Below are 17,560 nucleotides of genomic sequence, written 5' to 3' on the forward strand. Positions count from 1 at the left end.
CAGAAAGAAGCACATGTCATACCACAACTAAAATCTCAAAAGTCCACTAGAGAAAACACTTGAGCATTTTTCTAGCAAGAAAGGTACTATATGACCTGATAATTTTACTTTTGGATATTTACTCAAGAGAAAAATATAAGTTGTGTAGGAAAATATCCAAAGAAACATTATTCATCACAACTAAAAACATGGAGGAGGATATAAATGCCAAAGATCAAGAGAATGGATAGACATAAGGTTTAGATCTGTAGGATATAACATGATAATAGTATAAGGCAGGAACAAAATAGATGGACTACACATACACATATAACATATACACATGAAAAGGGGAGGGGGAGGGGAGGGGGAGGGGAGGGGGAGAGGAGGGGGAGGGGAGGGGGAGAGGGAGAGGGAGGGGGAGAGGGAGGACTTCCTGAACTAGCTTTTTCTCTCAGTTGAATACATATCATGTCTTTTATGTATCTGGACCCCTATTTTTCCTATAAATTCAAGGCTACAATGGAAAGAAGGCATAATGTTCCTAATTGGCAAGTCTGAACTTGCCCATTTGACCAAAATCTGAGTGTTCTGTTCCTGCCCTTGATTTCCCCACCCCAACCCCAGCACCCCTGCTGTCTTCCATTCAGTGTGGTCAGCTCCTCCAAGTCTTAGGTACCATCCCTTCGGTGAAAGAGAAAATAAAAAGATTGGACTAAGGCACACAGTGTGAGAGAGAAAGTGTTTGGATGTTACTGAAATAAGGAGAGGGAAAGAGTCCATAATAATAACAAGACCCACGTCTACATCTTGGAGTTGGATCATCCCAGACCTGAGAGCTGCACAAGAGCATCTCTTCCAAAAACAAGGACTTCAGACAAGGAGTTCTTTCTAATGCTTGCTTAGGTGTCACATTCCAGTAGAGCCCATCTCTCTGCTTGTGGCATTTGCTTCTCTGTGGTCTGTTGATAGAGGGGTCATTTTGACAGGTAACCTGTCATAAAATGCTCAGGGAATAGAAAAGAAAAAGTTCCCACTATTCTGTTTAATTATTCACTCGTTAAAAAACAGTTGAGTAATTTACAGGAAAAGACTCAGCCTGGACTGCTCAGATAATATGTTGGATGTCTTTATTGAGCCTTCTTCTATCCTTTGCCGACCTTCGGAAGTTCCAGTTTAGCCTTAGGACTAATCATAGCAGAGGAGGCCATATGTTTGCTGTTATTAATGTATCTGTCCTAAAGAGTGAAATTTCATAGCCATGACCCATGAAGGAAGCCACTCGCTAACCTTAATAACTCTGACAAAACAGGGACTGGCTGTGTTTCTTGCTTTTAGCCTTTCTAAATTTTTAAAATGCCTTCTGCAAAACTACAACCCAAAGGGTGAATGAACTCTTGTATAATCTGATTATAGATAATCTGGCTTACTCTCTGTTTGGAAGGAATGTTACATAATGATTCCTTTTCTTCAATTTCAACCTAAAAATAAGTATAATTAAATCTATTCTGCAACTGATATGCAGCTACACATTTTCTTGTAGTAAAAGAAAAAAATTTTCCTTTGTTCCAGAGTCCTTGAATTCCTTCATGAGAGAAGAGCCCAAACCTTTTAAAAAGCAAATTCAATTTCTACTTTCCTTCTTTCTAAACCAATAGAACCTCAGCAGTGAGATAAACTGAAACCATGAAATCAATAAAAATAAAATAAAATAAAACAAAACTTCTACTTAAAAATGAGGTAGAAAAAAACCTGTTTTTTACAGAATAGAAAAAATAGCTACTAACACACTTTATACTCAACTACAGAGCCACTTTCACATTATTTCCTCTGTCATTCTATTTACAATAGCTCGAGAATGAAATCAACCTATACATGTACCAAGAGATGGACGGATAAAAAAATACAGCACCTATGTACAATACAATGTTGCTAAGTTGTAAAGAAAAATTACATCATAAAATTTGCCTAAATGAATGGAATTAGAAAAAAAAGTATACTGAATAAGGTAACTGCTCAGGCCCAGGAAGACAAATGCTCTGTCCTCTCACATGCAGACCATGCCTTCAAACCTTCTCTTCTGGGTGTTTAACTTGCAGCACAAGCATAAACCGGGAAACTAGACAGAGCTTTGGGAGGTGCTTGCAAGATGGAAAGCAGGAGATTCGCTTTAGGTAAAACTAAAATAGGGAAGTTGGATGACCAGGGATTAAACAGGGGGAGTGAAGGGAGGGCTCACCCTAAGGAGTTAAACCACATAGACGTCCCCTATCTCACAAACCAGCTAAAAGGAAATAATTGGAGGGACAGAAGAACACAGGTGAAATGTAAAATGTCTTGTGAGTGGATAATCCTGCAAGTTGATTAATGAAATGGGGATGAGGGCAGGGCACAGGGAGAAGAGCAGTGTGGAGTAGGGTATGCAAAATTAATGCTGTGTGAAAAAGCCTACAGAACCTGCTAATAAGTAAGCTAGTTCCAAAACATAACTTTTAAAAAAGGAGTTAAAATGGAATACCCGGTATTTAATAGACAATTGGCTCACTGATAGACTTCATGGGTTATTACGTATAAGTTGCAATATAAGTCGTGAGATGCCTCCCTACAAGTTATTTGGTCAGGGAGAACCCAGAAATCTGAAAAGTAACAGAGACTATTGTCATTTAGCTGTGCTCTTGTTCCCATTACTTATGAGGATTTACTGGACTGTAAGACCCTATTGATGAAAACAACACACATGCACACAATATATGTATGTGCACGTGCATATACATATGCACACGTGTGCACACACACACACATGCTCACATGTGTATACACACAAGCGCACATACACACATGCATACACACACTTTGGCTATCAGACAGAGAAAGTAATCAAAATATAAGCAAGAAATTTCCTGATGTCCATCATGGGCCATGCTGTAAGGTGCTACCTAGGCTGATGGGGGCGAAAACACATCATGGCTTTACCCTTGCTCTGCACGCTGCAACTCCAACCTGAAGGCAAGTTGTGCCCCATGGTGCAATAACAATGCAACTGGTGTGGAGTAAGTCATAACGCTGTGACCAGACTTCAGTCCTGCTCCACGAAATGAAATTCCTTTTCTGAGAGTGTAAAAATTATTTAGCCCATGGCTAGGAAGTGACCAGCCCTGAGTAAAACCTTCTACGGTTATATTCTTAACATCAATGGTCATGATGTTAAAATGCTTTCTAAATATCTGTGCTTATATGTTTATACCCATAGACCCTGGCTGCTCTTAACTTGGGTCATAGAAATTTCTTTATCATTGGTCAGCAGTCAGTGGAGAGATACATAACTTGTCAAAGCACCAAGAATATGAGACTTAGTGCTCAACCCAAACAGGATGTCTACATTATCATGCCTCACACACACACACATGCACACACACACACATATACACACACACACACACACACACGCATACACACACACAAAGGAACATCTTAGAAAACTAGGTAGAAGAAGACATAAGAGCTGGAGGATGGGGAAGAGCGCTATGGAATGCTGTCTTGTAGACTGTGGTGGTTTGAATAAGAAATTCCCCCAATGGCTCATATATTAGAATGCTCAGACACCAGAGAATGGTACTATGAGAAAGATTAGAAGAATTATGAGGTGTGGCCTTGTTGGAGGTGGGCTTATGGAGTGTGTCACTGGAGGTGGGCTTGAAGGTTTCAAAAAGCTCACAACAGACCCAGCATCTCTCTCTGCCTGCTGCCTGCCGACCAGGATGTAGAACACTTAGCTACTTCTCCAGCATCAAGTATGCTTGCAATGAGCGTGTTCCTTGCCATGATGGTAATAATGGGAGAACCTCTAAAGCTCTAAGCGAGCCCTCAGTTTAATGCTTTCTTTTATAAGAGTTACTTTGGTCATGGTGTCTCTTCACCATAGCAAGTGACTATGATACACATGTGCACCCATGAACCAACGGCAGCTGGAGTCACCTGCGTACGTCCTCGTAAGATCAAGCCAGCCAAAACACCAGCATAGGTATTGTCAGGGATTACTGAGTAGTCAGTGGTAGTATGTTGCTGAGAGTTGGACAATCATTTCTGAGATGTGGCCACTGGTAGGATGCTTGTGCTCCAGTGAACAGTCCCATGTCCATGCATATATGAACGGTACTAACTAGATTCAGTTTGTAATTTAAGGGGGCACAAAGTCGGGAAAAGAATGTGCTGAGGTAATATGAGAAATAGAGAAGTAGGGGTATAAAAACTGAGTAATTATGGTTAAGATTATACAGTATTTCATTATACATATGTATAAATTCAAGAGTAAAGAAAAATTTAAAAAGGAAATAGCCATGTACCACCTACATTTAGTATAGATACCAGGCCAAAAAGAAAAACATTTTCTAATATCTTCATACCATATCTTTTTTAAAATCTACTTTTCTCTCAGCATTATAAGCTTCTTATTTTTGTTCTGGTAAATATGGTCATATGTGGTTTTACATGAAGAATTTTTCAAAGAACATAAGCAAGTTGGACAGAATGCACATGAGTAAAAAGTCCCTCTCTCTTTCCCCGACCCTTTCTCTCAAAAACCACAAGAATGAAACAGTTAAGATGGCTCAGCAGTTCAGCAGGCCACGGTGCCTGCTACCAAGCCTGAGGGTCTGATTTCAATGGCTAGGACCCAAACAGTAAGAACCGAATTCCACCAATTGTCCTCTGAGCTCCAGACCCACCTATACACGAATGAACCCGTATGTACATGGATATGTCCACATACAAGCACACACACACACAGAGAAAGGGGCTTTTACTGCCTTAAGTGTATTTCCTAATCTATCATCCATCGGAAACTCAGGTCGGACATGTTCTCATGATGCAGGTGCTGGAAGAACCCTTGCCTTCCATTCCACATTTCTGAAAGTGAGCTGGTAACATGGTTCAACTTCTAATGTGCATTCATTTCCTACTATCAGCAGCATGGACACCTTGACGTCCCTAGGTAGCATATCTGATGTGAAGACAACTCAGCAGTAGGCACTTACTGGTTCAGCAGGACATCGAGAATGAAAGAGGTTCCAAAGGCGTCCACCCGGAAGCTTGCCTTGTCCACGTGCGTCAGCTGCAACATCAGAAAGGTAAAGCAGATTTACTAGGCAGCTGTGGTGACCAGATGTGAGCATTCCTAGGATGCTTCTGAAAGGCTCCTGGCATCAGAAATGAGACAACAGTTCAGAGAGGACGATAAAGGACGGCATATTAGAGCAAAGCGGTGGGCCTTCCTGGGAGCCGAGTGCTCACCAGCTCAAAGTTAATTACCATCAGCCTGCTTTTCTGCTTTGTCTTTCTTCAGGAAACACTGCATATCCAACTTTACTGCCCTGTTCTCTGGTCTATGAGCAGCACTTTCAAAATTAAGCTTCATTCAAGAGTGAAGTAATACAGTAAATATACTTAAAGGAAGACAGTTAAACTAAAATTAAAAAAAAATCCTCCATCAAACTTCTAAGGTATACCTTTAAAATAACATTCCAGTTCTAAGTGGTGAGACCTAATTTCAAAGACGTTGCCACCTCTTTCTAAGAGCAAACTTTAAGATTTTGTACATCCTGAGAATATCACCACCCCAAAATGTTTCTTTGACAAAAATAATCACTGTTTATTGTGTCATCCTACGAATTCTGACAACAAGCAGGGGCTCTAAACGTACCTATTGATCATATTCATATTTGCATATTGGATGATCATGGCCATAAACTACAGGAACCATAACAGCTTTTTCCTTGCACTCCCAGTGCCAATAGTCACTAGCTCTAAGCAGTAGACTATGGACTACCAGATTTTTATAGTGGTTATTCTTCTGTTTGTATGTTTGTGTGCTGTCGGGTCTGTTTTTTCATATGTGCCTAATAAAATAAACATATATAAATGCTATCATGAAGAGAAACAATGAACACTGTGTTAGAGCTGAACCCACTTCAGCAGCCTGATGTAGCAAATGAGGCTGATAGTGTTGCCAATCCAAGAACAGGGCATCAGTGGGGCTGCAACCAGCCCTGGACTTCACGCTCACTACATTCAGGACGTGGTGAAAAAAGAGGCCTAACTAGCAATAAAAGAGCTTTCTGGGGCAACAAGACTGAACAGCATCTGAAAGAACGTGGGTGGGAGACTCCTGTACACCTGTTTCTAAGCCCTCAGTTCTCCTCTGACCAGGAAAAGCAAGGGTTCAGATTCCTTCAGCCTCGTCAGTCAGTCAAGCACAACTCTTCCAACTCCTCACAGCCAACTCCAGGTACCACCAAGCCCTGCTTTCCTTCACTTACCAGTGTCCTTGGAGTCACTCCTTACAACTCCCTGTTCTATCAAAGAGCCTTGCTTTTCTACCACAGCAACATCTCCTGCCCACACCAAGCAAGCACAGTGCTCTTCCCTGCACCCTGTCCACATGGACTTCTTTCATCTATTCTCTAGTTCAAAAGAACAACATTGCCTGTATCTTTTACTCACGACTTCTCCTGAGAGCTTTTCTGTACCAGACCCTTGCCCTAGGCAGTTTCCAGAAAACAACCTTATCTTAATCTCAGGACTCAGCCTAGAAACTGCCACAGAGGCCCTAACAGAAGCCCACAGGTGGGGTGACTTAAATAACAGAGTCCCTTATCCACAGTTCTGGAGGATGGGTGTCCCTGGACAGAGGCTGACAGGTTCAGTTTCTCCCAAGTCGTCTGTGTGGCCTCACCATGTCCTCATGCAGTCTTCCTGTGTGAACTCTCAGAGTCACTCCTCTTTGCCCTGAGGACAGGAGTCCTCTTGGATTAGGGACCCCAGCTGGATGACCTCATTTGACCTGAATCTCCTCTTTTAAAAACCCTGTCTTCATGTATAGCCACACGAGGTAACAGCTCCAGTACATGAATTTTTGGAAGGCCCGGTTCAGTCCACAACACTTCTCTCCCATAGTCTTCCATCTCTCTCCTCACTGCAGAGCAGGATGAAATCAAGGAATTGGTGCTGTCCAGCACTAGGCGCTGACTCAGTATTTCTGGAGTATTCTGTTAGTATTTCTCACTAACAGGCTGTCTTATTAATCACCTGGATGCCCAAGTAAACCATGATGTGACTACAAATTACCTGCTTTCTAGATGCAGTCTTCCCATTAGGCCTGCTCGATCTAAATGCCAGGTCAATAGACAGTTTATTTCTGCCTCAAAGCTCCTTGGGCTTCCTGAAGCACTAAGATCATGTTTTGGGAACTACATCAGGAAAGGCCTACTTACCAGAACTGATGTCTCAATTGAAATGAAACTTTCCCTCTTGTCCTCTTCCAGGCCCTTATGTGACTGTAACAGCTTTTATCTCCGTCTCCTCTGAATTGTCAATATTAACATCATAAATCTGTGGTGAACAGGCTACGTTGGTTTGATAGCTCAGAGTCCGGTACAACTACCATTAATTTCAGTAATGTAGTTACTGTTTTTGTTCATTCTAATTCTTTTTTCCTTGATAATTAGCATGTGATAATTAATTATCTGTCCAAGGTACAGTGTAATATTTCAAAACATTTTTATAAAATTATATCAGGGTGATGATAATTTCTATTTCCTTACCAGTTCTTAATATTTGGAGCCTCTGAGCTCTTCTCCTATAATTTTTCATAAAATATCTAAGAGCTTACTGTGAACTCCCATCATCCTACAGTACAGAAGAGCTCATTACTCCACTGTATGTGTGCGGTACCTGTTATACAACCCCCTGATAGCTCCTTTTCACTCCTTTTTTCCTGGCTTTAATAATTACTATTATGACTCTTTCTCCTCCTACCCTTCCAACTTCCTCCTCCTCCCCTTCCCACTTCCTCCTCTTCTTCCTCCCCCTCCTTCTCCTCCTCTCCCTCCTCCTCTTCTTCCTCCCCCTACTCTTCTCTCTCTCCCTCCTCCTCCTCTTCTTTCTTTCCCTCCTTTCTCTCCTCCTCCTTCTCCTCCTCCCTCCTTCCCTCCCCCTCTTCCTCTTCTTCTAGACTAACATTTTAAGCTATCATAAGTGAGAAACGATAATAAGTACTTGTCTTTCTGCATGGCTTACCTCACTTAACATAATACCCTGTAGTACTATTCAGTTTTCACAGGGTAATTCAGTCTGATTTTTATAAATTTTCTTCCTGAAGTTCCTTTTTACATATGTGTTTTTGTATGTTTTTGTTTATTGTTTCTACAGGCCTCAGTCAAGGGAAAACTTCAATTCAAAGGAAATAAAAGGAAATCTTATTTTAACTAAGGTTTAAGCATTTTTAAGTGTGTATTACTTAATACAATTATAACATACATAGGGTGATTTTTCTTCTTATTTTTTTTTTTTTTGTTTTTTTCCAAGACAGGGTTTCTCTGTGTAGCCCTGGCTGTCCAGGAACTCACTTTGTAGACCAGGCTGGCCTCGAACTCAGAAATACACCTGCCCCTGCCTCCCAAGTGCTGAGATTAAAGGTGTGTGCCTTCACCACCCGGCAAGGTGATTTTTCAAAAGCCATAATCAAAAAGGTGAGCTGAACAAACTTCTCTGACAGTACTCCACATGCTAGGAGGAGTTAGACTGACCAAGTTTCTGCTCTACCTGCCTACTACACAGAAACAGACAGTGACTTGTCACTTAGATTAAAAATAAATAAGTTTAGAAAATATAACCACTCTCTTAAGAGTCAACAAATTTTTCTGTATACCTGGGTCCTCAGGTAATACTATGTCCAATTTTCTGAGGAACCACCAGCCTGATTTCCAGAGTGGTTGTACCAGCATGCAATCCCACCAGCAATGGAGGAGTGTTCCTCTCTCTCCACATCCTCACCAGCTTCTGCTCTCACCTGAGTTTTTGATCTCAGCCATTCTGACTGGTGTGAGGTGGGAAAAAAAGAATTAATAAAACAGATGCTGGTCTCGGGGTGGTCTCAGAAGACCTTTCTGTGGTAGTAAGTCAGTGAGGTACAGCAATGACAGGAAGGCAGAATAACAGCCCTACACAAGGTCCACACTCTTGCCCTAGGACTGGGAATACATGGCCTTAAAGAAGGGTCATAAAAAGCAACTATTAAGCTGAGAACTTATGGGGAGACTATCCTGGGTCACAAGGGGGGCTTCTGTCTGATAACATCAGCTTTTATAAGAGGGAGCAAGAAGACAATGGAGAAAATGCGCTGATTTGAGTAGAGAGCAGGGCAATGTGAGATTGGTGGCATGATCAGGCACATGGGCAGCCTTCAGAGACTTCAAGGAGCCAATGTCCCTCCAGGCCCCTGAAAGACCGAGCCATAGTAACAGCTCACTGGTTGGGATACTTGCTGCCAAGCTGGAGACCTGTGTAAATCCTCAGCACCCACGTGGCAGAAGGAGAAGACATCACGTTATCCAATGACCTCTGAAAACACTTAAAAAGGTTTGAAAAGAAAAGCCTCCTGAAGGACAGCCAATGCTTTCCAGAACTACAGGACTGGACTTTTTTTTTTTTTTTAAATTTTTTAAGACACTATGTTTTGAGCAAGGTGTCATAACCATAACAGGGAATTGATACAGGGTCCCTACCACTGCTAAAACAAATTCAAAACACTCAGTGAACCAATATTGTATGATATTTTCCTCCATTGCTGGGTTACAAATCAAGGCATCCACAGCAGCAGGGTTGACACTTGTTTGGTCACAAGTATCAAATTCTACACAGAGGCCTTCGGGAATTATTACTCCATTTTATGTTGCTATAACAAAATACTCATCACTGAGTAACAGATACAATCACAGGTTTATGTTGCTCACAGTTCTGATAGGTGACAAGTCCAAATGGCCAGATGGCCAGACACCTGCCTCACGAAGGACCTCTGGCTACAACATGTGATAATGAATCAGGCAAAGAACCTGCAATGGTCTCATTGTACAGAACACCACTTTTGTGGGTCAGTCACAGTGTGTCTTTAATCCCAACACTTGGGACGAGGACACGAAAACAGGAGGACCTCGGAGTTTGATGTTAGCTTGGTATACACAGCAAATTCTAGAGCATCCAGGGCTACATGGTGAGACCCTGTCTCAGAAACGAACCACTCTCATGAGAACTAACTCAATCAGAGGAGGCCTACATAAGTTGGCCACACCATGCTTATGACCTAAGTAGCTCTCCCCAGGTCCAATGTCTATTTCATAGGATCCACTGCTCCAGCCAAGCCAGTGTTGGGACCATAATTGCAGCTCATGGACCTTCGAGAGACACAGTCAAACCTCATCCAACCACAATACCACACAGGCTGTAAGATAAATGCAAGTGTAGTATCTTTGCATTCTATGTGGTGTTCTAGCATTTGGGAGCTGACTTCATATGTCTAGTAGATAAGTAATCCAAACAGGAAAGGCAGGTACTTCCTTGGGTTACACTGCAGAAGTAATACATTAAGTAGAATTGCACTGTGGAGTCCTCTAGCATTAAGAATCCAGCTTATGTCTCATATGAGGCTATGCCAGTGCCTGGCAAACACAGAAGTAGATACTCACAGTCATCTATAGGATGGAACACAGGGCCCCCAATGGAGAAGCTAGAGAAAGCACCCAAGGAGCTGAAGGGGTCTGCAACCCTATAGGTGGAACAACAATATGAACTAACCAGTACCCCATAGAGCTCATGTCTCTAGCTGCATATGTAGCAGAGGATGGCCTAGTCGGCCCTTATTGGGAGGAGAGGCCCCTTGGTATTGCAAACTTTATATGCCCCAGTACAGGGGAACGCCAGGGCCAAGAAGCGGGAGTGGGTGGGTAGTGGAGCCAGGTGGGAGGAGGGTATAGGGAACTTTCCGGATAGCATTTGAAATATAAATAAAGAAAACATCTAATAAAAAAAAAAAAGAGTCCAGCTTATTCCCCACAGCTTTAATGACGCAGGATCATCCTCAGCTTTAACCTTACAAGTTGAAGGAAAACAAAGTGTGTGAGGGGAGACAACTAGCTCATGTAGACTACCAACTTATTAATTTTACGTTAAAGATGAAAAGTTAGGAATAGCAGAAGTCCTTCGTGTGTGTGGCTCAGCAGAGAAATGCATTCTTCCCATGAGCAAGGTTATGGGCTCAGTCCCCAGCACACACACACCCCACACGCACCTAAAAGAAGGAGGAAGAGGAAGACAAGGACAAGAAGATGACAACTATATCTAAGGGATATTTCTTTTACAAAAAAAATTTTACTAAAATGGACTTATGCTTATTATGCAAAAACAAAATTTGATCTTAAGGGGTAGAGGCATTGAAACAGAGCTTTGCACAGCCAAGGCAAAAGTTCTACCACCTCAGCTCTTCATTTCTTATTTTCAAAGCTGTCAAAACACTTTAGCGTTACAGAATAGTACAGAAAAGATTCCTAGAACTGGACTCACAGGAGCCTTTTATCTTACAAACAGGAAGAATGAGGCTCATATGGGCAAAAGTCACTTCCAAGTACACCAGTTGGTGGCCGGCCTGGCACCCAGCTCCCAGAAGGCCTCTCCACCTTACCTGAAGGCCTTGCTGTCATTCTGTGGTTCAGAGATACATGCAGGTTTTCATGATTTCTGGTAAGTGATAATTGTGACAGAAACATCCTTAGAGACATGAGAATGATCTCTGAGCTGCAGTTTTAGAGGCTACAGAAAGAAAATTGAATGTGAAGAACAAGTTTTGGACTTCTGTTTTAGAACTCTGTTTTAGAACTCAGTATGACCTCATCTGACACATGAAGTGTGCTCTAAGACCAGTCTAATTAAAGGTTTAGAAACTCAGGCTTACAATTTAATATATAAATAAATATCCATTTTCACTGAATTGTTGACATAGGTATGAAAAATATGGCTAACAATCTATAGGAGTTGTGAAACAAAGGCTGCAGAAGGAAAATGTAATAATATTTTTCAAACGATCTAGATGGTAAAAACCCTTAATAAATCGGTATAATTACATAAGGTTAATTTTAATTTCTAATTTCAAAAATGAATCATAGAATTGTAGGACCCAAGGAACTTGATATGATTTCCAGATTGGGACCTGTTTATTATTCACAGAAACATCTGAAATTTAAATACGAAGTTAATATAACACCACGTTCCCTATAAATTCAGCTTCTTGGCATCCTGTCCTTTTCTTTTGACATCATCTAAAGTCAGCAAACCAGAGCCAACCAACCTATATATGCCAGAGGTTAAAATTCAATTTTTCAAGATTGCCTTATTAGCAACGTTATTTTAAAAAGTAAGCCGGCAGTAAAGCATTCATGGTAAAGTCAAACATTGACAAAAGTGAAGGTTCTTAAGTGATTTCAACCTAAGCATAAGTTAATGACTAGTAATGGACCAGGAAGCTTACCAACCAAGTGGTGTTATGCAACGTAATTGTAAAAGTAATTAACATTATTAAAAAGATTGTAAGTATGCAGCAGAATCTTTAGCTATTCTTGTTTCTTGAATACTCTCTCAGTTGATGGATTCCTAGAAGTCTAGTATCTTCAGTTTAATAAAAGACAAACAGCCAATCCCAAGTAACACTTGTACATATTAGCCCTATTTGGACATCATAAGAAGTAGCCTCTCTTTCGTCCTACCCATTACCCCACTGCCTCAAGTAAACTTTTGTCAGAGGCCTGAGACTGAAACCCCAATCCACCAAGGTTGCTATTCTTTGCAGTAGCATTTGTGTGGCCACGTGAGTAAGAGTAGCCAGGCAGCTAAGATCTCAGACAACCTTGTGAAGCCATTAGCAAGGAGAGTGAGCTAACACAACATACGTGATATATGTGATACGTTTCTGTATTGATGACTCTCTGATAAATACATCTCTGGTTTCTGTCTGGCAAGCAGGCCCCAGTGGCTTGGGCAAAGCAGAGCTGACCAACTCACCTACAACCCAGGCCCAGATCCAGGACGTTGAGTTGGCCCACCCCAACATTTACCCTATCTATGAGCCCCCAGAGCATATGCAGGAGCCTGTCCAGCAGAGCCAAAGCTGCAGGAACTCTATCATCCAGCAACAACAGGATTTCCAAGTAGGGATCCAATATTGATAGTATAGCAGAAGCCAGCGGCCTTGGACCAGACCAAAGACTGCAATGAATATTTGCAAGTAAAGCTGTCTGGGCAAAAAGGTATACTGTGTGACACACTGGGACACACTGGGACACACTGTGGCTTCCACAGAGAGGTTGTTTTTTTACTTTTTTTTTTATTTTATTTTTATTTTTTTTACTTTTTGTTTTCTTTTGGAGGGGAGATTGCAAGGGTGGAGGGCAAATATGGAGGGACTAGAGATGAATGCATGATGTGAAATTCACAAAGAATCAATAAAAACGTTTTTTAAAGATGACTTAAAAGAGCTAATCCAGGATGAAATGATGGTTCTTTCATCTACAAGTGAATAAACTGGAACAAGTCTTTTAGAGCCTCTGACCTCTTTTAGAGAGCAGAAAGCAATGATGCACACTGTGTGGACTTGTTACAAGGCAGTGGGTCCATTCATCCTTTAGAGTTTTGACCCTGGGGGTAAGAAGATGAGTGAGATGCAGTCCTTGCACCCTCTCCCAAGTCTCACAGTCAAAAGCCACCAAATGGTTACAAAATATGCAAATGTGCCCTAACAGTGTAAGCTACAGAGCAGCTCTCTGTCTGCAATGTAGCCTGCAGTGACTTGGTGCTCCTCAGACTGAGAAAGAGGCACACACACACCGTCTAAAAGACCAACAGAGGTTCAAAACCTGGGTCCAGTCAGCACATGAAATGATGAGAAATGCTGGAACGCAGCCAGACAGTCTGAGGAATGGGTTTGGGAAGGTCAGGCGTAAACTACAGGAATGAAGGAACATCTCAACGCTGGCCACATGCTGAATTCTCCCTGAGAAAACTTCGATAAATGCACTGGAGCCTGTGCTGTGGACTCTGCAACTCTGATTTGTTTGCTCTACAGTGAACAACCCTAAGGTGACATCTTTGACAGTGACCCCAAATGAGTCTAAGGGAGGACAGAGTGAAAATCACCATTCTAAGAAATGCACTGTTTATCAAAAGAACACTAAGACGTGTGTGTGCAGACCTCTGTGGTAATAGGTATTCAATATACAGAATTTCACATTCCTTTTCTTTACTATTTACAAGCAATAATAACAAAAGTTATTACTGACACTGATGATCCACATCTACTTACTGATTTCCTAAATATGACTTTCTGTTTTCTTAAGACAGACTTTCACGTTCTAGCTTTAACTGACTTTGTGCTGGCTTTGTGGTCCAGGGAGACATCAAATTCCCAGGAACGTCCTTGCTTCAGGCCCCGTGCTGACACGACAGGCGTGTACCAACTCACTCAACACTCTCTAGTATTCCTCAAAAGTAACGTGTATGTTCTGAAAACTCTCTGCCTAAACTTCACTAAGTTCAATCAAAAACAACACAAGTTTTCAAGTTTTTATTTAAGGAAGAGAAGAAAAAGAAAAGTAGAAACCAGGCCACATATGAGGAATGCAGATAAATAACATGGAGATTCCAATCATTGCCATTTTATTTAAAAAACAAAACAAAACTAAACTAAACAAAGAACCAAGACGGATACTATTTAGTGTCCACTTGGTGGTGGACAGTAAACCGAGTTCCTTGTAGAAATGTTTCTCAAAATCACTGAACCCCAAAATTTTGACTTTTATTTCCTCTTCCTTGCCTTCCATCTCAAACTTTAGTTCTTGTTGGCTCTATTTAGAGGGTCGTTTTGTTTTATTTTTTTTCCACAGTTGATATAAACATAATCTATGTGGGGGTTTTCTACCCAATGGCAAAGGATATGTTATTTAGATGTTGAATAAGATGACTTCTTATATTTTTGGTTGTGAGCCTAGCCTTTAACGGTTGAGCCATCTCTCCAGCCCATAAGACGACGTCTTAAGCAACATTCCCTGCATCTGTTGACAACCCTGGACTCTGTGACTTTCTAGATCCTGAGGTCCTTTTTCTCCAGTGGCCCCTGTTCCAGTCAGCAGGAGGCAGAGACCGTGCTGACCTGTGCTGGCACCAGGTCCCATTTTCTCATCTCCATTCAGGAAGCCAGGCAGCCTCATTACCTATTTATGCTTCAGCTACCTTCTGATAAGTCAGTCTCCCAAGCATCCCCGCCATTAACTGCCCATTACTAGACCTTTAATTTCAGGCATGAACAAAAAAAAAAAAATGCTTGCTTGCATAATCCTGAAGGTCAATGGAGTCGGTTAAGATACTTAGGAGTCTGGGCACAACACAATCTATAGTTACACTGGGCTGTAATTGAATCTGAGTGTGAGGAGCCCCAAGAAAATCAGTGGGCAAAGATCCCTCAGGTGACTCAGCACTGGGAAACTGATGCTCCTCCTCAGTGCAGGAAAGACCTGGGAGAGGCGAGGGAAGAGCTCATCTAAGCCCACAGTAGGTTTTCCACGGGATTTAGAACCGAATCAGCAAAACTTCCTACCTTCCACCTTCTTCTCACATAAAAGAATCGGAAATAGCTATAACCACAGTGACGTCAGAAAACCTTAAGAGGTGGAGTTTGCAGTAAGAAGATTCGCTGTAGGGAGCGATGCTAGTAGTAAATGCCAAGTAAAAGCAGGGGAAATAAGAGGAAGAAATATCCGTGAGCCATCAAGCTGCGGCACTCTAAAGTGGATAATTAGTCACTGAGCCCTAAAGCCAATTCCAAAAGCAAACTTGTAAACAAGAGCTGTACCTGCCACCTAACTTACAGTCCGTCCTAGAGACAGCAGCAGGAATGGACCAACTCCAAAGAGCAGAATTGAGAATGCTGAGTTCTTCACATCGGGATGTATTTTGCCCACTCTATTCTGTCTTTTTTTGTTGCTTACTTGATTTCATCTTGTTTACAGATAATAGAGGTGTCTGAGAATTAAGCTCATTTACACTGAGGAGCCAGCGCTGGTGTTTATAAAAGAAAACTCAGGAATGTCTCTGAACAAAACCTTAGAGTGAATGACTGGCATGTACCAATTCTACTAGACGTTCTTTAGGAAACAAATTCCCACTGGGTTAGCCTTGGTCACTCTTCTAAGGCTAGAAAATACAGCTACATAACTCTAGAGGTATTTTCGCGCATATATTCACAAACATACACACACACACTCATACGCACACATAAAATAACCTTTAAAAGAACCAGTTTCATACTTTACTACATATCCCAACTGTCCAAAAGTTTCCCATGAACAATGAACATAGTCAAGAGATAATTCAAGAAAAAATTTAAAAAAACAAAACGTCACTGGATGAGAAAAATCACTGCAGTGGTCTATCATGATCTACAGTGGGAACCATGTTCCCAGAGTGGTTTTTATCTGTAACTTTCAAACAGTGACCAAAAGTGACCCTGTGACACAAGATAACAGAGCTCTAAAGACAGGACCACTACAAACTCATCATGTAAGTAGTGGGATGAAGGCTGGTGGGATGCACACAATAGTCATCTCAACTCCCCAGATACCACAGTAATGGAGGAAAACAATGAGAAGCAGACATAGGTATATGTGCATATATGTATGTGTGTGATAGTGACATAGGAATACCATAAAATATCTTAAAAATCCATGAATACCTATGAAAAACATGCCTTAAAAGCATGGGCTTATTGATTTAATTCACAGGTTCCTACATAATACCAGCTGGGATCTCCAAGCTGCTTAATGGGTATTTCTTTCCACTAAGTTAGAGAGAAAATGAAGAAACTGTCTACCATATATGTTTGAAGTAAAACATAAATATCATTTAAAAACTTATTTTAAATATACTACATTACACATATCTGGTGTATAGTCTTTTCAGATATTCTACCTTTTATAATATCTGAATCTAAACATACTAATAAAGTCAGGCATGGTAGTACATGGCTCAAATCTCAGCATATGGGAGGCAAGAGAGAGACACAGGTATGATGTGAGCCTGAGATATATGTATCCAGGACAGCCTGGAATACATGTGAGACCTTGTCTCAAAACAAACAAATACAAAAACCTAAGTGAATAAATACATTAATAGATACAACAAAGACATATATCAAAAATTTAAGGGATAGCAAAATAATGAAATTATTCAGTTGTATATGGATATATAAACTCTAGAAAATAATTTTATTTGCGCTTCTATTATTCACCTTAGCAAGTCACTATTGCACTCAAGCTGGTTGCTTAATCCTTAGCATTAAAGACTTTCCTTGGAGATGTGGAAAACATTTTTTAAATATACTGAGTCTCAATTCTCTCTTGAAGTAGGAAACACTAAGAGACACTATACACACAAGAAAACTCTACAGATCAACTCCTACCTCATCATGCTCATGTGTGCACATGTACACAAAATCACGGCGAGAAAAGCATGTAGCCAGCTACAGACCTATACAGCTGAAAGGACCAAATTCTGTAGCTTGGCAAATCTACCAAGAACTGTAAATAAATGGAATAAGTGGTCTCTGGGTGAAGGAAAGATGCGTGCCTTGCAGAGGAGCTTCTAGAGCATGCTCACTGACATGAAGTCAGAGCCACAGACAGAGATCCATTAGCTCTGAAAGAGCCCAGGG

General features: G+C 41.2%; 1 protein-coding gene across 14 annotated transcripts in view; it reads right to left on the reverse strand.

Annotated features, from left to right (window-relative positions):
* LOC147004899 (protein DBF4 homolog A-like) overlaps positions 1 to 17,560 on the reverse strand; it is a 390,457-nt gene that overhangs the window by 144,015 nt on the left and 228,882 nt on the right. For 7 of the 14 annotated variants that reach the window (XM_085836432.1, XM_085836435.1, XM_085836434.1 and 4 more), the window contains one exon: positions 5,013 to 5,089. The exons of 6 other annotated variants lie outside the window; for them this stretch is intronic. Coding sequence is in view for 2 of the 8 variants with exons in the window: in XM_085836435.1 (XP_085692561.1) it covers positions 5,013 to 5,089 (77 nt within the window). In the remaining 6 variants the exon portion in view is untranslated. Of the gene's footprint in view, positions 1 to 5,012; positions 5,090 to 7,247; positions 7,339 to 17,560 lie in introns of those variants that run through there. One more of the 14 variants, XM_085836439.1, reaches the window with a different exon arrangement.

This window comes from Mus caroli, unplaced genomic scaffold, assembly GCF_978045245.1.
Source record: "Mus caroli unplaced genomic scaffold, Mus_caroli_1 scaffold_4, whole genome shotgun sequence".
NCBI lineage: Eukaryota > Metazoa > Chordata > Mammalia > Rodentia > Muridae > Mus > Mus caroli.